The following is a 22,500-nucleotide window of genomic DNA, read 5'->3' as shown; positions in this document are numbered from 1 at the left end:
GCAATGGTTTGCCACCACCAACCAATATGGGTGGTCAATTACCACCACCACCACCAACCAATATGGGTGGTCAATTACCACCACCACCAACTAATTTAGGTGGTCAATTACCACCACCACCACCAAATAATATAGGTCAATTACCACCACCACCAACTAATATAGGTCAATTACCACCACCAAATAATATAGGTGGTCAATTACCACCACCACCACTACTAACAACAAATGCATCAACAGGAGGTCCACCACCATTAGCACCAATTCGTCAAACTAGTTTACCACCACAACATCAACAACCACAACCAGTCGCTAAAACTATGGCAAAATTACCACCAACACCAAATATGAAACCACCAGGTGTAAATTCAAGTAGTGGATCATTACCAAATACACCAATAATGAAGCCACCACCAGTTAATTCAAGTGGTGGTTCAATACCAAATTCATCATTACCACAACCACCAATAAATTTAAATAATAATAATATAAATAATAACAGTACAATTCCAACTGGTCCACCACCGTTAGGACCTAAACATTCTCCAATGAATACAAGTGGATCATCATTAATATCAACACAACAACAACCACCCCCACCAGTGCCATTATCAGCACCACCACCATTATCAACACCACCACCACCATTATCAGTTCCACCAACAACTCAACCACCAGTACCAATCATTAGACAAAGTGTTTATGGTGTTACACCATTACAAACACCACCACCACCTTTATCAATTCCACCAACACCATTACCAACTTCATCACAACAATCACAAACACCACTTTCACCAACTGCATCAGCTAAACAAACACATAATAGAACACCATCACAAGATTCAAATTCAACACAACAATCAACATCCAATCAAAGTAATAATTCTTTTAGAAATTCAACTGATGCTGTTAGTTTAGCCTCATTGGATCAACCTGAAATTTATCCTCAAACAAGAGTATAATTATTAAATTATTAATTATTTTTAATAATATATATATAAATAAATATATATATATTATTTATTATTAACACATTTATACATTATACAATATATATATATATATTTATTTAGATTGCAGAAGAAAATTTTAATTATTTAAAAGATATTCATACAAAAATTAATAAAAGATCACAATCTAGTCAAGTTTGTAGTAGAGAAGGTAGTAGTTTAGCAGAAACATTTAAAAATTATGGTACAATGTTAATATCACAATCAGATAATGTTATGGGTCAATGTATGTTTAAAGTTGGAGATTTCCAAAAGGAATATGAAGAGATTAGAGATCAATTGGATATTCAATCAATGAGTGGATTAAAAGGTACAATCGATCAATTTATTAATCGTGATATAAAAGTGGTTAGAACATCAAGAAAGAATTTCGATAAGATAAAATCAATGTATGAATCTATCGATGGTAAAGTAAACACAAATGCAAACAAAGGTAAAGGTATAAATTTAGTTAAACAAGCAGAACTTCAACAAGAGAGAGATTTCCTTCGTGGCCGTTTGAATCAAGTTGGTCAAGAATCACTCTCCACCATTAAATTGGCAAATGAGAGTAACTCTGTGGAGATTATGGAACAAATGGTTGAATACATGGAGAATATGCAACAAGCAGTAAAGGCATTATCATCACAAATGAATCAATTACAAGTACCAATTACAACCTACAAGAAAGAGGCAGTTCGTAGACGTGCTGAATTGGATAAATCAATTGAGGCACAAAAGAATTTAAATTCTCAAAAGAGTGGACAAAAAGATAAACTATTCATGGATGAATTGGATAGAGAGGTGCCAGGTGAAGATTTAAAAAAGACACGTCTTCGTAGATTCTTATCAGCTGAACGTCAATATCTAACTGGTTTAAATACATTGGTAACCATTTATTTGGCTGGCTTACGTACTGATGATCGTTTGTTTAGCAAGATCTTTAAAGAGGATGAAATCGCTATCTTTAGTAATATTGAACCACTCTATTCTTGTCAATCCAAATTCGTAGAGGAGTTGGAGAGTTGTTACAAAGGTTGGGGTGAACCAAATACACCAACATTGGGTGGAGTTTTCTTTAAAAACTCTCAAAAGATGATGCAACTCTACTCTGTATATATCACAAACTTTTCAAAGGCATTACTCACAATTAGCAGATGTAAACAATCAAAGAATTTCCAAGCTTTTTTAAAAACTTGTGAAGAGAAATCTGATGGTGCCGATTTGGATTCACTCATTCCATTACCATTGACAAGAGTTGCCAATTATCTATTGCTTTTAAATGATATGAAAGATCAATTCACTCAGCAAATTCAAAATGGTTCTGCCACTCCATCCGATCAAACCGAGTTAAAACATGTCACTGGTGCTTTAGAAAAAGTTCAAGCCATTAGTGAATGTGTTAAACAAAGTCAAAATTTAATTCATCTAAGTAAACTTCAACAATCATTGACTGGTTTTGATAGTAGTCTCTTAGAGGAGGGTCGTTTCTTGGTTAAAGAGGGTACTCTTTCAATGGGTGGTTTAATTCAACCAGGTCAAACTCAACAACAACAATATCAATATTACTTTATTCTATTAACTGATATTCTATTATATTGTAAGAAACAAACTGCTCTATTCCCAATTGATTTTGGTGATGCAACTAGAGGTATGTTATCAGGTGTTGGTTCTCAACAAACACCATCATCATCCTCCTCGTCTGGTAATAAGTATAAATTTATTGGTAAGTTTGATTTAAAGAATATGGATATTAAAAATATCACCGATATGGATCAATCAAATATAAATTCATTTCAAATTCTTTGTAGTGGTGGCGTAACTTGTACACTCTATTGTGATACTAAACAACAAAAAGAAGAATGGTTCACTACTATCACCAAAACCATTAGTAAATGTAATCAAAATAAACTCTTTGGTATTCCATTAGAAGCAATTATGCAAAGACCATTTGAACAAGGTCGTCCAATTCCATCATTCCTTCAAAGAGTATGCGATTACCTCTATGATAATGCACCACCAGAAGAAGGTATTTTCCGTCTTAGTGCAAATCAAAAAACTCTAGATATGGCAAGAGAAGAGATTGAAACTGGTGTCGATTTAGATTACAATGAAATGGATATTCATGCAGTGGCTGGTATTCTTAAACTTTGGGTCCGTAATTTACCAGAACCATTACTTACCTACAAATATTTCGATACCTTTGTTGATATTGCCGATTTAGAAACAAAGGATGAAAGAATAGCAATGATTAAAACCGTAGTCGAGAAATTACCATTTGAAAATAAATTCTCAACTTTCTATTTAATGAAATTATTGTCAAAAGTCTCTGAAAATTCAGCTGTCAACAAAATGACTCCAAATAATATTTCAATTGTTTTTGCAACTTTATTACTTCGTAAGAAGGATGCTTCACCTTTGGATTGTACATCATTCAATTCAATTTTTGGTGTTATTGAATGCTTTATGACAGGATTTTCAACTATCTTTTCTGATATTGAAAAACAATATTATGAAGCTTGCTCTGATCAAAATAAAGATAAACGTAAATCTGTCATTCCAAATAAACCACTTCCAATTCGTCCACCAATTGGTGCACCATCACCATTGGGTGGAAGTAGTGGTAGTATCAATAATAGTGGTGGCGGTGGTGGTAGTAATGAATCATCACCTTCATCCTCTGTTAAAAATGGATCTTCATTTTTACCATCAAGTGATAATACTTATTATTCTGGTAATTCAAGTGTTGAATGGACAAAACAAACATTTAATGAAGAATCAGATAGTGATGATGAAGAAGGTTTTTCAATTGGTTCAAAACAAGCCTCAATTACAATTCAATTGGGTGAAATTGTTAAACAAGGTTATCTCACTAAAAAAGGTGCTATGCGTAGAAATTGGACTAAACGTTGGTTCGTTTTGAAACAAGGTTATCTCTTTTACTTTAAAACCTCAAAGGATAAGAAACCAAAGGGTATCATTCAATTAACAAATGTAGTTGTAAGTCGTTCTTACTATAAACCAAATTGTATGGCTGTTAGATCTTTAACTGACAAAGAAGACAGAGAATTTTTAATTTGTGCAAATAGTCAAGCCGATCTTGAAGATTGGATTAAACATATTTCAAATTGTATAACACAACAATAAAAAAAAAAGAAAAAAAAAAAGTAAAGAAAAAAAAAAAAAAAAAACAAATCAATAATAATAATAATAATAATAATAATAATAATAATAATAATAATAATAATAATAATAATAGAAAATAATAAAAATTGTAATAATAAAACAAATTTAAATTTATTATTATTATTTTATTTTTTTAAATTCCAAATAATAAAAATATTCTATTTATATTTCACTTTTTTTTCCATAATTCTATTTATATTTCACTTTTTTTTTTTACTTTTTATTTTTAAGAAATTTATAAAACTTTATAAACCAATTAAATCAAATTAATTTATTTTTTTATATAAAATATTCCCCAACCAAAATAAAAAAAACAATTATAAAAAATGAATGATAAATAATTAAATTCTAAAAATAAAATTTTTGATTATAAAAAAACAGAATGTTTAAATTCAGCTTCATTTTGTGAATTTAGGAGTGATCTATTTTTATATACTAAATTCATATATTAAAAATAAATAAAATTTGATCATTATTTAAAAATAATAAAATAAAAAAAAACAATAAAAAAAAAAAATAAAATGAAAAAAAAAAAAATGAAAATATTTTTATTTTTTTTTTTTTTTTATTTTTTATTTCATTTAATCGTTTATAGTAACAATAAATATCTTAATTAAAATTAAAAATGGTTTCACATTCACATTCGCATACTCATCAAAATCAAAAAGATATAGAAAAAGAAAAATTATTAAAAGAAAGATTAGATTCAATAAAATATTATGAAACTTTTATAAATGAAACATTAAATGTTGATTTAAATAAATCTATAGAGGATAGAGAAAAAGTTTTAGAAAATTTAGAAAATTAGTAAGTAGTTTAAAAACCATAATTAATCTATTTCAAAGGGTTGAATATTAATATTTTCCCCAATTTCAATTACTTATAAATTAATTTAGTTTAGAGTTAAAAAGTAATATAGAATTATTAATTGAAAATAAAATGGATTCAATGAAAACAATGATAAATTTAGGTTCAGAATGTTATGTTAAAGCAAGAGTGTATGATTATATTAATTTATTTTATTTTATTATATTTTTATATTAATATTTTTAAAACTAACATTATTATTATTATTATTATTATTATTATTATTATTATTATTATTATTATTATTATTATTATTATTATTGTTATTATAGACAAGATACAAGTTATATATATGTTGATATAGGGTTAGGAATTCATGTTAAATATACATTAGAAGAGGCAATTAAATTTATTAATGAAAAAGAAACATTTTTAAACAAAACGGTTGAAAATCAAACAAAGAAAATTAATCAGATTAAAACAAAGATAGATTTAATACAAAATGGTCTTAAAGAATTAAAACATTTAGAATAAAAGAAATATTAGTTTTGTAAAAATGAACTTTTTTTTTATTTTTTTATTTTTTTTATAAATATATATATAAAACAAAACCCTATTGTTTTTTATTTATTATTTGATGATGAAGATTAAAAATTTAAAGAATTGGTTTTTTTTTTTTTTTTTTTTTTTTTGAATTATACAATCATACCAAAACCTAATAAGAAAAGGAATGACTTTTAGTTAATCTCTTTTACTATTTACTTTCTTTGAAATTGTGGATAGAAACCTTGATTATTTTGTTGTGTTTGAGGTTGTGGTTGTTGTGGTCTGGATTGACTTGAAGAATCAGAATCAAAATGACTATTTACGTGGTTATTAATTTCAGATTCTGGATATTTATTTGAACACATTGGACAAGAATGTAATGCTGAACCGCTATTATTGTTTGGTGGAGGTGGTGAAGGTCTTGATTGCAAGGCTTGTTGTTGTTGTAATTGAGCTTGTTGCATTGCTTGTTGATGTTGTTGTTGTTGATGTTGTAAGGTTTGTTGTAATGGTCTTGTTGGTTGTTGAACTTGAACTGTTTGTTGTGGTTGTACTTGTTGAGGTTGTTGTGGTTGTGCTTGGCCAGGATATATTTGTGAAATATAAGAGTTGTTATTTGTTGGGAGTGGCATTGGTTGTTTTCCTTGTTGTTGTTGGAAACTTGGTGGAGCTAAATATATTTTAAAAAAAGAAAAAAAAGAAAAAATATTTTTAGTATTACATTTTAAATTGATAATTTTTTTTTTTTTTTAATACCCACCATCTCTAATAAATTGACCATTATTTTGTGTGTAATTATTTTGTTGTTGTTGTTGTTGTGGTTGTTGTGGTTGTTGTTGTTGTTGTTGTGGTGGTTGTTGTGGTTGTTGTTGTTGTGGTGGTTGTTGTGGTGGTTGTTGTGGTGGTGGTTGACCTCCATATGAGAAAGGAATATTTTTAGCTTGGAATGGTGGCTGGAATGTGTATACTTGTTGTTGTTGTTGTTGTTGTTGATCATTGCTACCAAATGATGGTGGGAAATTTGGATTTGCCAATGGTGTTTGATTGATTGGTTGATATTGTGGTTGAGGTTGCAATGGTTGTATTTGAGGTTGTGGTTGAGTTTGAATTTGTGGGGAAGGTACTTGCTCTTTTTGTTGTTGATGTTGTTGTTGTTGTTGTTCTTTTTGTTGTTGTTCTTTTAATTGTTCTTTTAATGATTTAACTTCAGTTTCTAAAGTTGTAATCTTTTGTTGACTTGAAGAAACAACAGAAAGAATTTCTGTTAACATGGTTTCAATTTTTTGATAGTTTTTAGTTAAAATTGCAAATTGTTCACTATTGTTAGTATTATTGTTGTTGTTGTTGGCATTGTTTATAAATGCTGATTTAAATGGTGGTGGTGAATTGGTTGGTGGAAAGTTTGTTAAGGGTCTGTTTGTTTCTTTAAGGAATGAAGTTATTGTTGTAGAAGAATTTGATGGCGGATAGGTTGGTATAAAGTCTGCTAAGGGTTTGTTTGTTTCATTAAGGTATGTAGTTATTGTTGTAGTAGAATTTGATGGTGGTGATTGAGATACTTCTTCATTGTCAGAAGATGGAGCCATAGCAGATGTTGTATTTGCAATTGTTGTGCCATTGTCATTATTATTATCTTCAGGTGAAGATAAGAAAGAATTTGATTGGTTATCATCTGATGTCATTTTATTATTATTATTATTATTATTATTTGTGGTGGTGGTAGTAGTAGTAGTAGTTGTAGTTGAGGGTGATGTAAATGTAAAATCAGACTCTATATTACTTTCTTCTAAATTTTTATTCACTGTTGTATTATTATTATTATTGATATCAGAAACACTATTATTTTGAAATTCTTGAATCAAACTGTACAATTCAGGATTATTCATTGGTGTTTTTTAATATTAAATTATATCTATTTGTATTTTTTTTTTTTTTTTAAAAACTAAAATTTTTATTAATTTTTTTTTTTTGTGTGGAAATTAAAAAATAAATTAAAAAAAAAAAAAAAAAAAAAAAAAAAAAAAAATTGAAAAAAAATAAAATAAAATAAAATAAATTAAAAAATAAATAAAAAATAAAATAAAAAAAAATTTGTCCTGTTTTTTCAGCCTTACCTATTTTTTTTGTTCGATCCCAAGTTTGGAAATTTTTTTTTTTTAAGTTTCAAAAAATAAAAAACGTTAATATATACAAAACTCGAAAAAGGAGAACCTTATCTTTTCTCTTTTTCCAAAAATAATATTTTTTTAGAAAAAAAAAAAAAAAAAAAAAAAAAAATTTTTAAAATAATTTATTTTTTTTATTTTTTTATTTTTTTTTTAGAATGAAGAATATTTTTTGATCGATCATTTATTAATTATTTTTATTATGTACAAAATTTATTTTTTATTTTTATTTTTTTATTTTTTTTATTTATTTTACATCGAAAGAATTTAAAAAATTAATTTAAAAGCAAGGTTTATTGGATCAATGGAGATCTTGAATCGAATTTAGTTGGTTTAAATGAAAAGGATTTTGATTTTGGAGAAGAAATAAATTCATCATTTCCATATTGAGTAAGTTTCTTTCTATTTTTAACTTGCATTATTTTCTCATAAGAGAAATAGGTAAAAATTCCACCAATTGTTCCACCAACTAAAAATGTAATTGGAATGAATATTGCCAAAAAGTAAGATGATTTCTTTGAATGAGAATCATTACCATTACCATTACCACTATCACCACCACTACTACCACTATCGTCATCATTAATATTACAATATGAATTCCATTTAAAATTATCAATACCTTGTTTAAAAATTGATTTAAATTGTTGATAATCACAATAGATTTCATCACAACCTGGTACCAATACTGGTAATTCGTTATGTTGAACCAATATTTTAAAACCATCAGCAGCACTACCACAATCAAATAAAAACATAGCAATATTTGAAGCATATGGAGAAACAACAGAAGTTCTAAACTTTCTATTTTCAATTTGTTCAGTGCTTGAATTTGCAAATAACTTTTGTTCATCCTTATATAATCCAAGTAAACTAATAAAGGGAATAATAGTTTCAGCATGTCCAAATCTTAAAATTGATGTAGGTTCTACCTTATTATCATTATTATTGGTACTACCATTATCATTTGATGAGGTCGATGTACTACTACCACTACCACTACTTCCATTACTACCACTATTATCACCATTATTACTACTACTACTACTACTACTACTACTACTACCATTATTATTATTATTAATATAAATATCAAAACCAGATAAAATATCATTTAAAAGTGGTGTAGCAATTTGATAATTAATTTCATGACCATAACTTTTTAACCAATAATTACTTAAATCTTGAGAATATTCCCAATCCAAGATATTTTGTTTACTTAGAAGTGAACACCAATGATCACTAATGTTATTGATTGATATTTCATAGGCACAAGCTTCGAATATATCAGAGATGACATTACTAGTTGGTAACCAAATATCGGATAACCCTAAACGTTCAGAGATTTCATTCGATATATTTGGAAATACCATTTGATTCCATTTAGTTTGTTCATCCTTATTAATTAATGTACCGTTTTTAAGTTGATCTACATATTGATTACAAGTTGCAAAGAATCTTAATAGGATATCTTGGTCTAAACTAGCGGTTTCGATGAAAACTGGTTGAAATCCATCCACTCCCAATGAACCAGTACCTTGTAATAAACCATAGGAGAATGCACTTGCACTAATACCAGTACGTGATATGGCAGTGGATGTAATTGAATAGGATTGTGGTTTGTATTTCATTGGTTCAAAGAATAGTGGATACTTTTTCAATAGACGTTTTGAGATATTGTAATGTTCATATTGACCTTGTAATATTAAATTACCAGCAATATCACTTGGATAGGGTACACTATAATTAAATATCCAATTAAACCCTTGATTAACTTGTTCTTTATATTCTAATATACTTGTTGTCATTTCTTTTAATTTTTCAATTGAATTTAAAACTGGCATTCTCGATCCATGACGTGCTATAAAATCTATTGATATTAATTTACATTGTTCTGGTGGTTCATTACTACTATCACTATTACTATTACTATTACTATTACTATTACTATTACTATTACTATTACCACTACTACCATCTCCTTGACTATTTGAGTCACCATTTTTAGTTAAAATCCAATATGGTGTTTTTGTTGTTAAATGTTTACTAAGAAATTCAAGATCATAATCTTGAATTGGACTTAAATTACCATTGTTATCACTGGATTGTGATGATGATGATGACGATGACAATGATGAAACATTTGATAATAGTCCAAAAATACAAAATAATATTATAATATTTTTAATTTTTACCATCATAGTTGGTTTGTGTGTGTGTGTGTGTGGAAAATATTATTTTTTATTTATTTTTTATTTTTTATTTTTATTATTATTATTTGTGGGTTTTATTGCAATGAAAAATATTTTGTGATAATAAATTTTGTTTTTATTTTTTTATTTTTTTTATTATTATTTATTTTTTTTTTTTTTTTTTGTGTTTTGGTTTTGTTTTGTTTTTAATAATAAAAATTTAGTTGAATAAAAAGTAATGTTACATTAAAAAAATAAATAAATAAATAAAAATAAAAAAATAAAATAAATAAAATAAATAAATTTATTATAATTAAAAAAGGATGTGTTTATTGTTAATTATTCTGTAAAAAACATATATTAATATAAAAATCTAAAGATTTTAAAAACAACTAAAAATTAAATAAAATGAAAATTAATTCTTGATTGAAAAAAAAAAAAAAAAAAACAAAATAAAATAAAATAAAATAAAAATTAAAAAAAACAATTATTATTATTATAGTTTAGTATTACAATCCTATTTAACCCTGGTTATTTTTTTTTTAGTAGAAATAAAAAAACAATTACTATTTATAGGGTAATATATGTTGACACAAATAAAAATTTTTAAAAAAAAAAGTGCAATGGGGGTTCTTTTCTTATTTTTTTTTTTTAATCTAAGATGGAATTTTTGTGTGTGTATTTTGAAAATTTTTATTTTTTTTTAAAATTATTATTTTTTTTTTTTTTTTTAATTTTTTTTTTTGAAAAAATCTAAAAAAAATAAAAAAATAAAAAAAAATAAAAGATTTGAAGGGTTTCTAACAAGGTAAGTTTAAACTTAAAGAGGACAGAAAATAAAAAAAAAAAAAAAAAAAAAAAAAAAAAAAAAAAAAAAAAAAAAAAAAAAAAAAAAAAAAAAAAAAAAATAAATATTTAAAAAACAAATTAATAAAAAAAATAATAAAATAAAAAAAAGCAAATAAAAAAGATTTTTTTTTTTATTTTTGACATTTCCTACGAAACAAAAAATTTTTTTTTTATTTTTTTTTTGAAAATATCAACAATCATTTTTTTTTTTTTTTATTATAATAATAATAATAGAATAAAATGAGCTTAATTGATGATTTGGCAAGTTGCAAAGAATGCAATCAGTGGTTTGAAGATTTATCCCATTCACAATGTTGCAATAATAAATTTTGTAAAAATTGTGAAAAAACACACAGTTGTGGAAATTATAAAAATAATTGGGGTGGGTTAAATAATAGTGGTGGTGGTAGTGGTATTGAAAGTATCAGTGGTAGTAGTGGTGATTCTATAAATAGTACAAATTCAGTTGACAGATCAATTGAAAATTTATATTCAAGTTTTTTATCAGTAAATTCAAGTTACAGTATTGGATTAAGTACATCATCAGAATTTGATGATAATAATGAGGAGAATGAAGAATTTGAACAAGATCAATTATTTGAACACATTGTATTTCCAAATGATACATTACAAGGTTTATCAATTCGTTACAATTGTTTAATTCAAGAGATTAAATCAATTAATAAAATTAGATCAATTGATAGTTGTAGTACAATCTCTAAAACCATTCTATTAATACCAAAAAAACAAAATCAAACTAGACAACAACCACAAGATATCTTTAATAATAAAGAAGTTTTAGAAATTTTAAAAAATAATTTAATAAATAGATTCATAAAGAAATCGAAATGTACAGATCAACCAAAAATTGAAACTTTTTTAGAAAAACATGGTTATGACTTTTTTAAAGCATTATTAGATTTTAATAATCAATTAGAGATTGAAAAACAACAACAACAAGAAAAAGAAAAACAAGAAAAAGAAAAAGAAATACAACAAAAAATATCAACAATAGAAACAACACCAGAAAAATTACAAATATCACAACCAATACAAACACCACAAAATCCTAAACAAGTTTTTAAATATCAAGAATTTGGTTTTGGATCTTCACCAGATGGTAAACCAAATTTTAACCAAAGTAAAAATTTTGAAAATTTAGATTATTTTGAATCTAATAATAGTAATGATAATAATAATGATAAAAATAATAATAATAATTTATTAAATAATAGTGACTTTTTAATTAAATCATATCGTGAAAAATATTCAGATATACCTCAAAAAACTAAAGTTCACAATATAAATAAACCAACAATAAGGAAAGTTTCAAGGACATGCTGCGGCTGGTTTTGAAAATTAAAACATTTTAAATAATTACTTCCAAAAATTTATCCAGGTTTTTTTTTTTTTTTTTTTTTTGTTTTTCATTTTTTTTTTTTTTTGTTTCATTTTTTTTTTTATTTTTTTCATTTTTTTTTTTTTTTTTCAAACAATGCATACAAATAATAAAAAAGAAAAAAGAAATATAGATAAAAATAATAAAAATAATAATAATAATAATAATGATGATGAAATAGAAGAAGATGATTCAAGTGAATTAAGAAAATATTTTCAAAAGAATGGTTTAATTAGAAAAAAAGTTGGAAAGAAAATTGTTGATAATGATAATAATAATAGTATTTTATCAAATTCAATAAAAAATAAAAGTAGAAATCATAATGGTGGTAATAATAATAATAAAGAAGAAGAACAAATTGAAGATGAAGAAGATGATGATTTTGAAGATAAACAACCAGTATTTGAACAGTATAAAACGATATTAGAATTACATGGAAAATCAACATCAAAAAATTCAATGTCTTATGGTCATTGGGATTCAAACTTAAAGAAATTTGAAATCACTCTTAGAAAAGGTAAACAATTTGATTCAGTTGGTCAACAAATTGGATCAAAACTTTATTTACATATTGAAGAGGCAATTTATTTTCAAGATTTAGGTATAGTTGAACTATACATTAATCAATTACCACTATCAGTTCAAGAATCTTTCAAACTATTTGAAATTCCATCACCATCACCATTTCCAATTTATAAATATACTGCATATTGTTATTTAAAGAAATTAGGTTATATTTTAATTAGACATGATCAAAATAATAAATCTTATTCAACATCAACATCAACATCGGCATCAACAGCCACAGCAACTATAAAAACAGCAAATACAATAACCAATAATAATATTTTATCAAATTTTAATTTTAAAATTTTACCAACTTCAGAATTAATTAAAGTTATTAAATTTAATAATAATAATAATAATAATAATAATAATAATAATAATAATAATAATAATAATAATAATAATAATAATAATAATAATAATAATAATAATAATAATAATAATAATAATAATAATAATAATAATGATGATTGTAGTATTGATAATACAAATGAAATAATGAAAATAAAAACCAATTTAAATACTATAAAGAGTAGAAATTTCATACCAGAAGTATTAAATGTTTATACGGATTTAAAAGGATTTAAACCATTTATTGAAATCAAAAAACCAGAAGATTATGTAAAACCAGAATTTGAAAATTCTTCAAACAGTAAATTCATTTTATCACAAAAACAAGATAGAGATCAATTAATTCAATCAGTTTATAAATCAAATAAATCAATATTTGATAAATATAATATTGTTGATTTAGAAGAAGATGAAAAAGAAGAAGAGAATAATAATAATAGTAATGATAATGATAATGATAATAAACAAAATAAAAAGAATAAAAGAATAAAATTACATAATAATAATAATAAAAATAATAATAATCAATCATTAATGAATTTACCACAAGATATTTATGAAGGATCACATTTGAATTCAATTAATAGGAAATTACAAATTTTTAAAGTTAAATCATTATTGGATGATAAAGAGTATCAAAAAGTTAATATTAATCCAAATCAATTTAAAATAGATTATGATGTTTATAAACCAACTCAAAGTTTTAAAAGAACTAATCCAGGTATACCTGATTTCTTTTTATCCATTTCTAAATTTGGTGTTCCAATTCCATCAATGAATGATATCGCTCGTTTAAATTCAAATTCAATCGTTTTACCAACTGGAAATGGAAGTGGTGGTGGTGACCCAATCTCTGTTCCATTACAATTTTGTATTGTAAATTTAAAAGATATATCATTCATTGAATATAAAGAGAATTTAGTTTTATCAAGTGCTTTAAAATAATAATAATCATATTAATAATTATAATAACCAATCGATCAACATTTAACCAAAATAAATATTATTAAATTTTCAAGTTTTTTTATTTTTTTTTTGATTACACGTCATTTTTTTTTTTTTTTTTTTTTTTAAAATTTTTTATTTTTTTTTTCTATTATTTTTTTTTTTTTTATCTTTTCTTATTATTTTTTTTATTTTTTAATGAAGGAATTTAAAAAGAAATATCATTAACAACTATGTCAGGGAATAATTCTCAAAGTGATATAAAACCAACAATTGAACAAGATGATTATGAGGATAACAACAATAATAATAATAACTTAAATAATAGAACAACTACAACTACAACCACAACTACAACTTCAAGTAGTAATAATAATGATGGGTCTGAACAATCGTCATCCTCACAACAACAGCAACAACAACAACAACAACAAAGTTCACCATTTGAATGTAATATTTGTTTTGATGATGTATCAGAACCTGTTGTAACTCAGTGTGGCCATTTATTTTGGTAAGAAACACTCTAAAAATAAAAAATAAAATAAAAAGAGAGAGAGGAGAGTTTAGGGGAGGTTAGGAGTAATTTACTAACATTATTATTATTATTATTATTATTATTATTATTATTATTATTATTATTATTATTATTATTATTATTATTATTATTATTATTATTATTATTATTATTATTATTATTTCTTTTTTTTTTATTTTATTATTAATTATAATTAAAAATAAAATTTAAACAACTCAGTTGGACATGTATATTTCAATGGTTACAACATAATTCAAGTCAACAATGTCCAGTATGTAAAGCACCAATAACTAAAGAGAAACTTATACCAATTTATGGTCGTGGTGGATCAGGTGAAGATCCAAGAAAGAAATCACAATCTATACCGCAAAGACCACCTGGTAGACCTGAACAAGCAAGACCAAGAGGTAGAGGTGACTATAATGGTGGAGGTAGTGGAGGTTTTAATGATTTTTTTAATTCCCCTTTTGGTAGTGGAGTAAATGGAAATATAGGTAATAGTGGAGTTTCATTCTCTGCTGGTTTTGGTTTATTCCCTGGTTTATTTGGTATTCATTTTTATGGAAATAATAATAATAATAATAATAATAATAATAACAATAGTAGTAGTAGTAATAGTAATAGTAGTAGCAATAGTAGCAATAGTAATAGCAATAGTAATAATGTTAGTAGTAGTAGTTTATTATTTATTATGGTATTATTGTTCATTCAAATTAACTAATTCATTTTTTTTTTTTTTTTTTAGAGAAATTCAATGACAAGCGAAGAGTCAATATTTGTTTCAAGATTAATGTTTGCATTGGGTCTTTTACTTTTATTCTTTGTGTTATTTAATTAATCAATCGATATATTAAAATAGAGGATATTTTGATAGTTTGGTTTTGGAAATAAGGAAAAAAATAAATAAATAAAAAAACAAAAGAGATGCAGTTTGGTCTTTACGAAATTTGATTTTTTTTTTTTTCATTCAATAATTAATAAGAAATTCTAAAGAGAAATTGCAGTTGAATTATCTTACTAATATACGCATTCATTAGTTATAGATCGATAAAGAACAAAAATAATAAAAAAATAATAAAAAAAACTCAAGGAGGAATTCAACAAAGAAAAAATAAAATAAAATAAAAGATTGAATTACTTTTAAAAACATTATTAATACAATAAAATAAATAAAAAAAAAAATAAAAAAATAGTGTATTATTGTTACATTTATTTAATTTTATATTTCACCCTCTTCTATTTCATCTTCTTCTACATGATTAATACTTTTTCTCTGATATTCATTCCCACTGAACCCATTATAATTTGATCTTTTCCTTTTACAATTATAATAATCATCATCGACACCTTCATCATCATGATGATCATAACTATGGTCAGCATTATCATTATCACTATCACTATTATAATTAGTTTTGTTTTGATTTTTATCGTTAATTTTACAATTGTATGTTTCTTTATTATTTAAGTATTCTTCATTACCACTATTTTTACTTAATGGTTTATTATTTTCATCCTAATTTATGTTGATATTAAATTAGTATTATTATTTTATTATTTTTTTTTTTTTTTTTATCAAAAATTATTTCAATAATTACAGGTACAAATTTATCATGTTTCCAAATTAATGATTTATTTGAATCTTTGTTTTGGTAGCTATTTGAATATCGATTTTTACCATCCTGGTTATAATTTTTTTTTTTTTTTTTTTTTTTTTAAAAAAAAGTTAATATAATAAAATAACTACCAAAAAACATAAAAAAAAAAAAAAAACATACCCTTGAAGACTTGTTAAATTTTCCATTAGTAAAACTTTTTTTATTATTAAATGAATCTTTTTTTCTATATTCGGCACTAGTTGAAATTCGTTCTTTAAATGAAAATTTATCATTACAATTACTTTTATTATTATAATTATTATTATTATTATTATTATTATTATTATTATTATTATTATTATTATTATTATTATTATTATTATTATTATTATTATTATTATTATTATTATTATTATTATTATTATTTAAACCATTTCTATCTCTTTTTAAATCGAGTGTATGATTGGAGATTGGTTTTTGATTTTTATAGTTTTTATCTTGTAATAGATGTTTAGATTTTTCGTTGTAATTATCTTCTTTATTGTTGAAATTAGTATCTCTGGGTAATTTATCATATTCTCTGGAAAATGATTTACTATCACTAGATACTTCATAAGATTTATAATCTTTATTATGAAAATCATCTCTATTTTTCAAATTATTATTATATCTATCAAAGTTTCTGTCTTCATTATATCTATTAGCATATCTATCTTTATCTTTATCCCTATCACTATATCTATCATATGGTTTATCTTGTTTAAATGATTTGTAGTTATTTGAATTGTAATTTCTAGGTGGAGATCTATCTCTTTTTAAATCCTTTTCAAAATATCTATCTCTGTCTCTATCTCTATCTCTGTCTCTGTCTTTTTCACTATTTCTATCTATGATATCCCTATCTCTGTCTCTTTCTCTTTCTCTATTTCTATCCATATGGTTTATCTTATTTTTCATATGGTTCAGAACCGAGGCGACCTGATTTTACAATTGTTTTTTTTTTAAATGAAAATAATGAAATTTAATTTTTTTTCATTTTTATTTTATTTTTTTTTTATTTTTTTTTTTTTAATATTAATATCTGGTTAGTGTGAAAAAAAAAAAAACTGACCAGATTTTTTTTTTTTTAAAAAAAAAAAATAAAAACATTTAAAAAAAAGTAAGAAAATTAATATTAAACAAATATAAAAATAAAAATGTCAGGTTGTGGAAATGGTAGTGATAATTTAGAAGATATTGGCAATAATTTTAAAAAAGTTGTTGTTCAACCACCAAAAAAAACAACTTCAATTATAATACAACAAGATTCTGATGATTCTCAAACAATAACATCATCATTAAAGCCAAAATCCACTTGTTGCAGTGCTGGTGAAAATAAATCATCATCATCATCATCATGTTGTAGTAGTAGTAATAAAGTTGAAGAAAAACAAAAATCAAGTTGTTGTAGTGGTGGTGAAAGTAAATCATCATCATCATGTTGTAGTGGTAATAATAATAAATTTGAAGAAAAACAAAAATCAAGTTGTTGTGGAGGAAATGAAAATAAATCATCATCTTCATGTTGTAGTAGTAATAATAATAATAAAGTTGAAGAAAAACAAAAATCAGGTTGTTGTGGAGGTAGTGAAAAAAGTGGATCATCATCATGTTGTAAATCAGAATCAACGACAACAACAACAACAACAAATAAACAAATAAAAGATGATTCAAATATTTTATCAAGTGGTGCAACAATAATTGAAGGTAATATTATTAAAGCATCAGTTGGATGTCCTTCAGATACACCATTAGCAGGATCAGAAGCAATTTGTTCAAGTTGTCCAGGTCAAAATGCATGTAAATCACAAGCTGATAATCCTGATAAAAAGAGTATTGAAATTAGAATGAAAGTTATTAAAAATAAGATATTGGTAATGTCATCAAAGGGTGGTGTTGGTAAATCAACAGTTTCATCCTTGTTATCATATGGTTTTTCAAAGAGAAATAATAACACCACCAAAGTATCTGTATTAGATGTTGATATTTGCGGTCCGTCAATTCCAAAGCTAATGGGTGTTGATAAATTGCAAATTATAAATTCAGAGTATGGTTGGATTCCACCAAAGGTGCAACAAGCAAATCATGATATTAAAGTCATGTCTGTTGGTTTTTTATTGGGTACCCCTGATGCACCTGTAATTTGGAAAGGTCCAAGAAAGACCACAATGATTCGTAGATTCCTTAAAGATACATTTTGGGGTAAACAAGATTATCTCATCATCGATACGCCACCAGGCACAAGTGATGAACATCTCTCCATTATCAATTCTCTAAAATCTTGTAATCCCGATGGTGCAGTATTGGTCACCACTCCACAAGATCTCTCTTGTGATACTGTAAAAAAAGAGATTTCATTATGTCGTCAATTAAATGTACCAATCATAGGTATCATTGAAAATTTATCTGGTTTTGTATGTCCATGTTGTGATGAAGTAACAGAAATTTTCAAATCTGATGGTGGTAAAAAGTTGGCAGAACAATTTAATATTCCATTCCTTGGCAAAATTCCAATAGATACAAATTTAGGTAAATCAGCTGAAAATGGGGTTTGTTCAATTTGTGATCATCCAAATACTCCTGGTACTTTAGCAATTCATTCAATTATTGATAAAATTGATCAAATAATAATTGAAAATAAAAAAAAACTTTAAAATCTTATTTTTTATTTTATTTTATTTTATTTTATTTTATTTTATTTTATTTTATTTTTTTTTTTGTTTCGCGATCCAAGTAAAATATAGTTATAAAAATAGAATACTGGAATATTTTTTTTTTGGTATATAGTAAATATTTTTTTTTATTATAAAATGTTTTTAATAAGGGGAGTCTTGTAGAAAATAAAATAATTAAAGAAAAAAAAAAAAAAAAGAGAGGGACAACCCAGCGCAACATAAAATTACTTTTCTCAACCTAATTGCGGAAATTTTTACACCCAACCACCCTTAGTTTTTAAACACAACAAATTCTCTAAATAGTTTAAATTCATAAGTATATTTATTTATTTAGTAACATACTGTTTATCAAAAATATTTTATTATTTATCATAAATTTTATTTAATCTCATAAATATCAATTTATTTAATTTAAAGTGTAAAAAAGGGTTTTAATAAATTTATTAAATTTTATTATTTGGTTTAAATGTAAAAGGGGTTTAATAATTAAATTTAATAATTTTATTGTTTTTTTGCCAATTCTTCTAATTCAAAAAGAGCAAGATACATATACAACAATAAAAAATATAGGTCAAAGGGTCGCCGATTTATAAATTTTAATAGTTTTATCTATAAATAATACAATACGATTTGGTAGTCACCAAATCATAATAATAATAATAATGTCAGAGGATAATAGTAATAATAGAGAAGATAATGATTTAATGCCATAATCCTCAATGCTTCCAGTACCAACAACCACAATGCTTCCAGTACCAAAAGTTTCAGGGGAGTATAGTAAAAATGAAGAAGATCCAATAACATACCAACCATCAGTTGCATTACCAATAATCGAAAATATTTCCAATTCCAACTATTAAGAGAGCAGTAATTAACTTATTATTTAAATAAAAAGTTAAATCTTCTTGTGGATTAATATATGTTTCTCCTTCAAATAGAATAATATTATTAGTTGAGTTCAAGAATTTCTTGTGTTTAATAACTTCTTTGTCTTTAATTAAATTAACTAGTCTTTTGTAATATAATAATAATTCAATTGATATTTCATAATATATGTCTCCTTTATTAAACAATTGGATATATTCTATTCTATAAATAGTTTGATGATCAACTTTGAATTAATTTTATTGTTAAAGGTTTTTATTGATAGATAAATTCCGAAATTCTATCCGAGTAATATCCAGTGTGTTTATTTTTTGACCACATTAATTCGCGGGCAGACCAAGATTCTAACCAAAGTCACGGAGGCTTAAGTGCTAACCAGTAAGATTTTTTTTTACTATTTTTTTTTTTTTTTTTAATATTGGATTAACAAGATTGATATATGTCCATCTGTGTTAATACGAGTTTTATTTAATATTTATTTAAAGGCTTATCATTTAAGCTGAAGGGTTATTTTAATCATATGAATTGAACAAAAGATATAATATTTGGGAGAGATGATTCTGGAATACAATAGTAATTAGCTGTTGTTTTTCTTAGCTTGATCGTTGAAGTGAGAAGGATCTTAGGGTCTTTGAAGTTATTATGGTCTTTTGCTGATAAGTTTTTCAGATCTTTTGCTTTTTTGATGTATTCTAGAGTGGCCAATTTGTGCCATTTCTTTAGAAGGGAGCTGTATGATAGTGATTCATCTGTTAAAGGATCTTCACTGTATATTTGATTGCAAATCCAAATCCAAATATTGTGGAGGATAAGGGCCATTAGGTTTCTATATGCGAATGATCTGGTTAGATCATAGTCTATTGCTTTATAGTTCCATTCAAAGTATTCTTTGTGGAATCTGTGGTTGGCGTAATCTGCATTCACTTCTTGATCTTTTTTGGCTGTCGGTGATAATTTTGGAGTTATTCTATTAATGAAATTGTTATTTTGCCTAATTCTTGTATGGTGCCAGTTTTTACCTTTGCCTGTGGTAATATAGATGAAATTTTTGAGTTTATTTATTTTTATGAATTGTTTTGTTTTCTTGCATGAGAAGAACAGGTGACCGTATGGGTCTTTGCTCATATCTTCTTTGCAGAGTGGGCATTGTTTGTTGTGAAGGTAGTTTATTGGAAGGCATCTGGCATGGAATCTAAACATTGTGTCTCTTGTTTTAGGGTCTTTTATCTTCAGTATGTTGTTGAAGAGTTGATTATAGCTGTAGCCTCTTAAGTTTAGAGATGATTGGAATTCCGTTTTAGGGATGGTTGGATTTTGGTCTTGAATTGTGGTATACCATTCTGCCAGTGAATGTGGTTGTCCATTTTCGTTTTTTATGGATGTGAGATTATTGTTGAAGATTGCTTTTTTTATTCTTATTTTGTTCCATTCGTCTAAGTTTTCTTTTAGGTATCTGGATGTGAATTTGTTTTTTTGGATCTGATATTCCCAGCTTTTGTGATGAGATGAGTTTGTTTGTTTGGTTTCTAGTGCTAGGATGAACTGGTTTATGATCCAAAGTTTCTGCGCCAGTTGTCTCAATTCTATATTCCAAATGTTCCAGCCCCCTACTTTTAGTGGGTATCTTGCTCTTTTGGTTCTCATTAAATTAATAACTTGAAATCCACTAGCATTTTTGTTGTTTGGTGCCGATAAAAACCATTCGACTAATTTATTGATTTGGTTTAATTCCTCTTCCTTAAAGTTCTCTACATATGAATAGTAGGTTAACTTAGAGAGTGCGAATGCTTTGAGGATGTTGGTTTTGGTTTTGATTGTTGAGTCAGTGGTTTTCCATAGTACTAAGGATGATCTTATTGTGTTTAATATTTCTGGCATTTTTCTTGTTATCCCTTTGCCTGTGAAGAAGTATCCCAAGTATCTTTCTAGATTTGTAGATATTGGAATTCTTTGGTTGGTTATGTCTGGGTTGCCTATAAGAATTGATGAAGATTTGTCGATGTTTAGTTTTGAGGAAGTGGCTTTGCAAAATGAATTGAAGTGTTGTAGTACTAATTCAAGTTGTTGAGAGTCTGGGACCATTGAAGCCGAGTCGTCTGCAAAGCTTTGGAATTTCTCTCTGTGGTTGCTGTTGTTTAGAGGAAGGCCAGTAATTCGGTCATCTTGTAAAATTTTTCTAGCTAAAGCCTCTATTACAAGGACGAACAGGGTGGGTGATAGTGGATCTCCTTGTTTAACTCCTCTTTTGATCTCAAAGGGTATAGTAGTTCTACCATTAATTTCAATTCTTGCTTCAGATTTGGTGAGTAGATTCATTATCAGGTTGATTATATTGGTTGGAATGTTGATGTGTTGTAGTGATCTGAGTATTGAACCGTGTGAGATCGAGTCAAAAGCTTTTTCGAAATCATATAGCGTAATTATTCCGTTTATTCTTTTATCATTACAATAGTTGATTAATTCGTTCATTTTTTTAATCTCCATCTGCGCATGTTCATCTGTATGTTGGGTAGAGTGAAGGTGGTTGATAGGAAGTTGTGATCTGATAGAGGTATGTTGTTAATTTTTGGGGGGATTAGGTTCCTTAAGTATAATTGGCTGTAGTTGATTATGCTATTGTTAAGGTATATTCTGTCTAGTCTCCTTTCCAAGATTCTTGTGAGGTTATTGTTTGTGTTGTGTATCGTTCTTGAGAAGGTGGGTCTTTTATTTAGTTGGTCCATATCCATTAGGTTATTTGAAATTCTGATGGCTTCAATTACTGGGCCA

General features: G+C 25.7%; 11 protein-coding genes across 11 annotated transcripts in view; 7 read left to right on the top strand and 4 right to left on the bottom strand.

Moving 5' to 3' along the window:
• The window catches only part of xacC (RhoGEF domain-containing protein), a gene marked incomplete at both ends in the record, with an annotated part of 4,251 nt that extends 112 nt beyond the window's left edge, over positions 1–4,139 (top strand). The window contains 2 exons of the mRNA XM_633156.1: positions 1–959; positions 1,077–4,139. The exon at positions 1–959 is cut by the window's left edge and continues 112 nt beyond it. Coding sequence (XP_638248.1) covers positions 1–959; positions 1,077–4,139 — 4,022 coding nt within the window. The remainder of the gene's footprint in view (positions 960–1,076) is intronic.
• A 664-nt stretch (positions 4,140–4,803) lies between these two features.
• DDB_G0285389 (prefoldin alpha subunit family protein) lies at positions 4,804–5,519 on the top strand (the record flags this gene model as incomplete). Its single annotated transcript, XM_633155.1, has 3 exons — positions 4,804–4,985; positions 5,075–5,176; positions 5,318–5,519. 3 exons carry the CDS (start codon positions 4,804–4,806, stop codon positions 5,517–5,519), a joined length of 486 nt encoding a protein of 161 aa, XP_638247.1.
• Positions 5,520–5,743: 224 nt separating this feature from the next.
• On the bottom strand, positions 5,744–7,417 carry DDB_G0285341 (hypothetical protein; the record flags this gene model as incomplete). Its single annotated transcript, XM_633154.1, has 2 exons — positions 5,744–6,201; positions 6,292–7,417. The coding sequence occupies 2 exons, from the start codon at positions 7,415–7,417 to the stop codon at positions 5,744–5,746; spliced, it is 1,584 nt and encodes a 527-aa protein (XP_638246.1).
• Positions 7,418–7,989: 572 nt separating this feature from the next.
• mipp1 (multiple inositol polyphosphate phosphatase) lies at positions 7,990–9,897 on the bottom strand (the record flags this gene model as incomplete). Its single annotated transcript, XM_633153.1, has 1 exon — positions 7,990–9,897. One exon carries the CDS (start codon positions 9,895–9,897, stop codon positions 7,990–7,992), a length of 1,908 nt encoding a protein of 635 aa, XP_638245.1.
• A 1,080-nt stretch (positions 9,898–10,977) lies between these two features.
• On the top strand, positions 10,978–12,093 carry DDB_G0285337 (hypothetical protein; the record flags this gene model as incomplete). The annotated part of the gene is made up of 1 exon (XM_633152.1): positions 10,978–12,093. One exon carries the CDS (start codon positions 10,978–10,980, stop codon positions 12,091–12,093), a length of 1,116 nt encoding a protein of 371 aa, XP_638244.1.
• Positions 12,094–12,232: 139 nt separating this feature from the next.
• DDB_G0285335 (hypothetical protein) lies at positions 12,233–13,999 on the top strand (the record flags this gene model as incomplete). Its single annotated transcript, XM_633151.1, has 1 exon — positions 12,233–13,999. The coding sequence occupies one exon, from the start codon at positions 12,233–12,235 to the stop codon at positions 13,997–13,999; it is 1,767 nt and encodes a 588-aa protein (XP_638243.1).
• Positions 14,000–14,232: 233 nt separating this feature from the next.
• DDB_G0285333 (hypothetical protein) lies at positions 14,233–15,372 on the top strand (the record flags this gene model as incomplete). Its single annotated transcript, XM_633150.1, has 3 exons — positions 14,233–14,510; positions 14,754–15,228; positions 15,280–15,372. The coding sequence occupies 3 exons, from the start codon at positions 14,233–14,235 to the stop codon at positions 15,370–15,372; spliced, it is 846 nt and encodes a 281-aa protein (XP_638242.1).
• A 381-nt stretch (positions 15,373–15,753) lies between these two features.
• DDB_G0285331 (hypothetical protein) lies at positions 15,754–17,068 on the bottom strand (the record flags this gene model as incomplete). The annotated part of the gene is made up of 3 exons (XM_633149.1): positions 15,754–16,050; positions 16,133–16,216; positions 16,313–17,068. 3 exons carry the CDS (start codon positions 17,066–17,068, stop codon positions 15,754–15,756), a joined length of 1,137 nt encoding a protein of 378 aa, XP_638241.1.
• Positions 17,069–17,328: 260 nt separating this feature from the next.
• On the top strand, positions 17,329–18,825 carry DDB_G0285329 (nucleotide binding protein 1-like protein; the record flags this gene model as incomplete). The annotated part of the gene is made up of 1 exon (XM_633148.1): positions 17,329–18,825. One exon carries the CDS (start codon positions 17,329–17,331, stop codon positions 18,823–18,825), a length of 1,497 nt encoding a protein of 498 aa, XP_638240.1.
• Positions 18,826–19,565: 740 nt separating this feature from the next.
• On the top strand, positions 19,566–19,706 carry DDB_G0285327 (hypothetical protein; the record flags this gene model as incomplete). Its single annotated transcript, XM_633147.1, has 1 exon — positions 19,566–19,706. One exon carries the CDS (start codon positions 19,566–19,568, stop codon positions 19,704–19,706), a length of 141 nt encoding a protein of 46 aa, XP_638239.1.
• Positions 19,707–20,247: 541 nt separating this feature from the next.
• DDB_G0285325 (hypothetical protein) lies at positions 20,248–22,200 on the bottom strand (the record flags this gene model as incomplete). Its single annotated transcript, XM_633146.1, has 1 exon — positions 20,248–22,200. One exon carries the CDS (start codon positions 22,198–22,200, stop codon positions 20,248–20,250), a length of 1,953 nt encoding a protein of 650 aa, XP_638238.1.
• Between the last annotated feature and the right edge of the window lie 300 nt (positions 22,201–22,500).

This window comes from Dictyostelium discoideum, assembly GCF_000004695.1.
Source record: "Dictyostelium discoideum AX4 chromosome 4 chromosome, whole genome shotgun sequence".
NCBI lineage: Eukaryota > Evosea > Eumycetozoa > Dictyosteliales > Dictyosteliaceae > Dictyostelium > Dictyostelium discoideum.
Note: the sequence above shows the minus strand (reverse complement) of the source record. Positions and strands in the feature narration are given on the sequence as shown.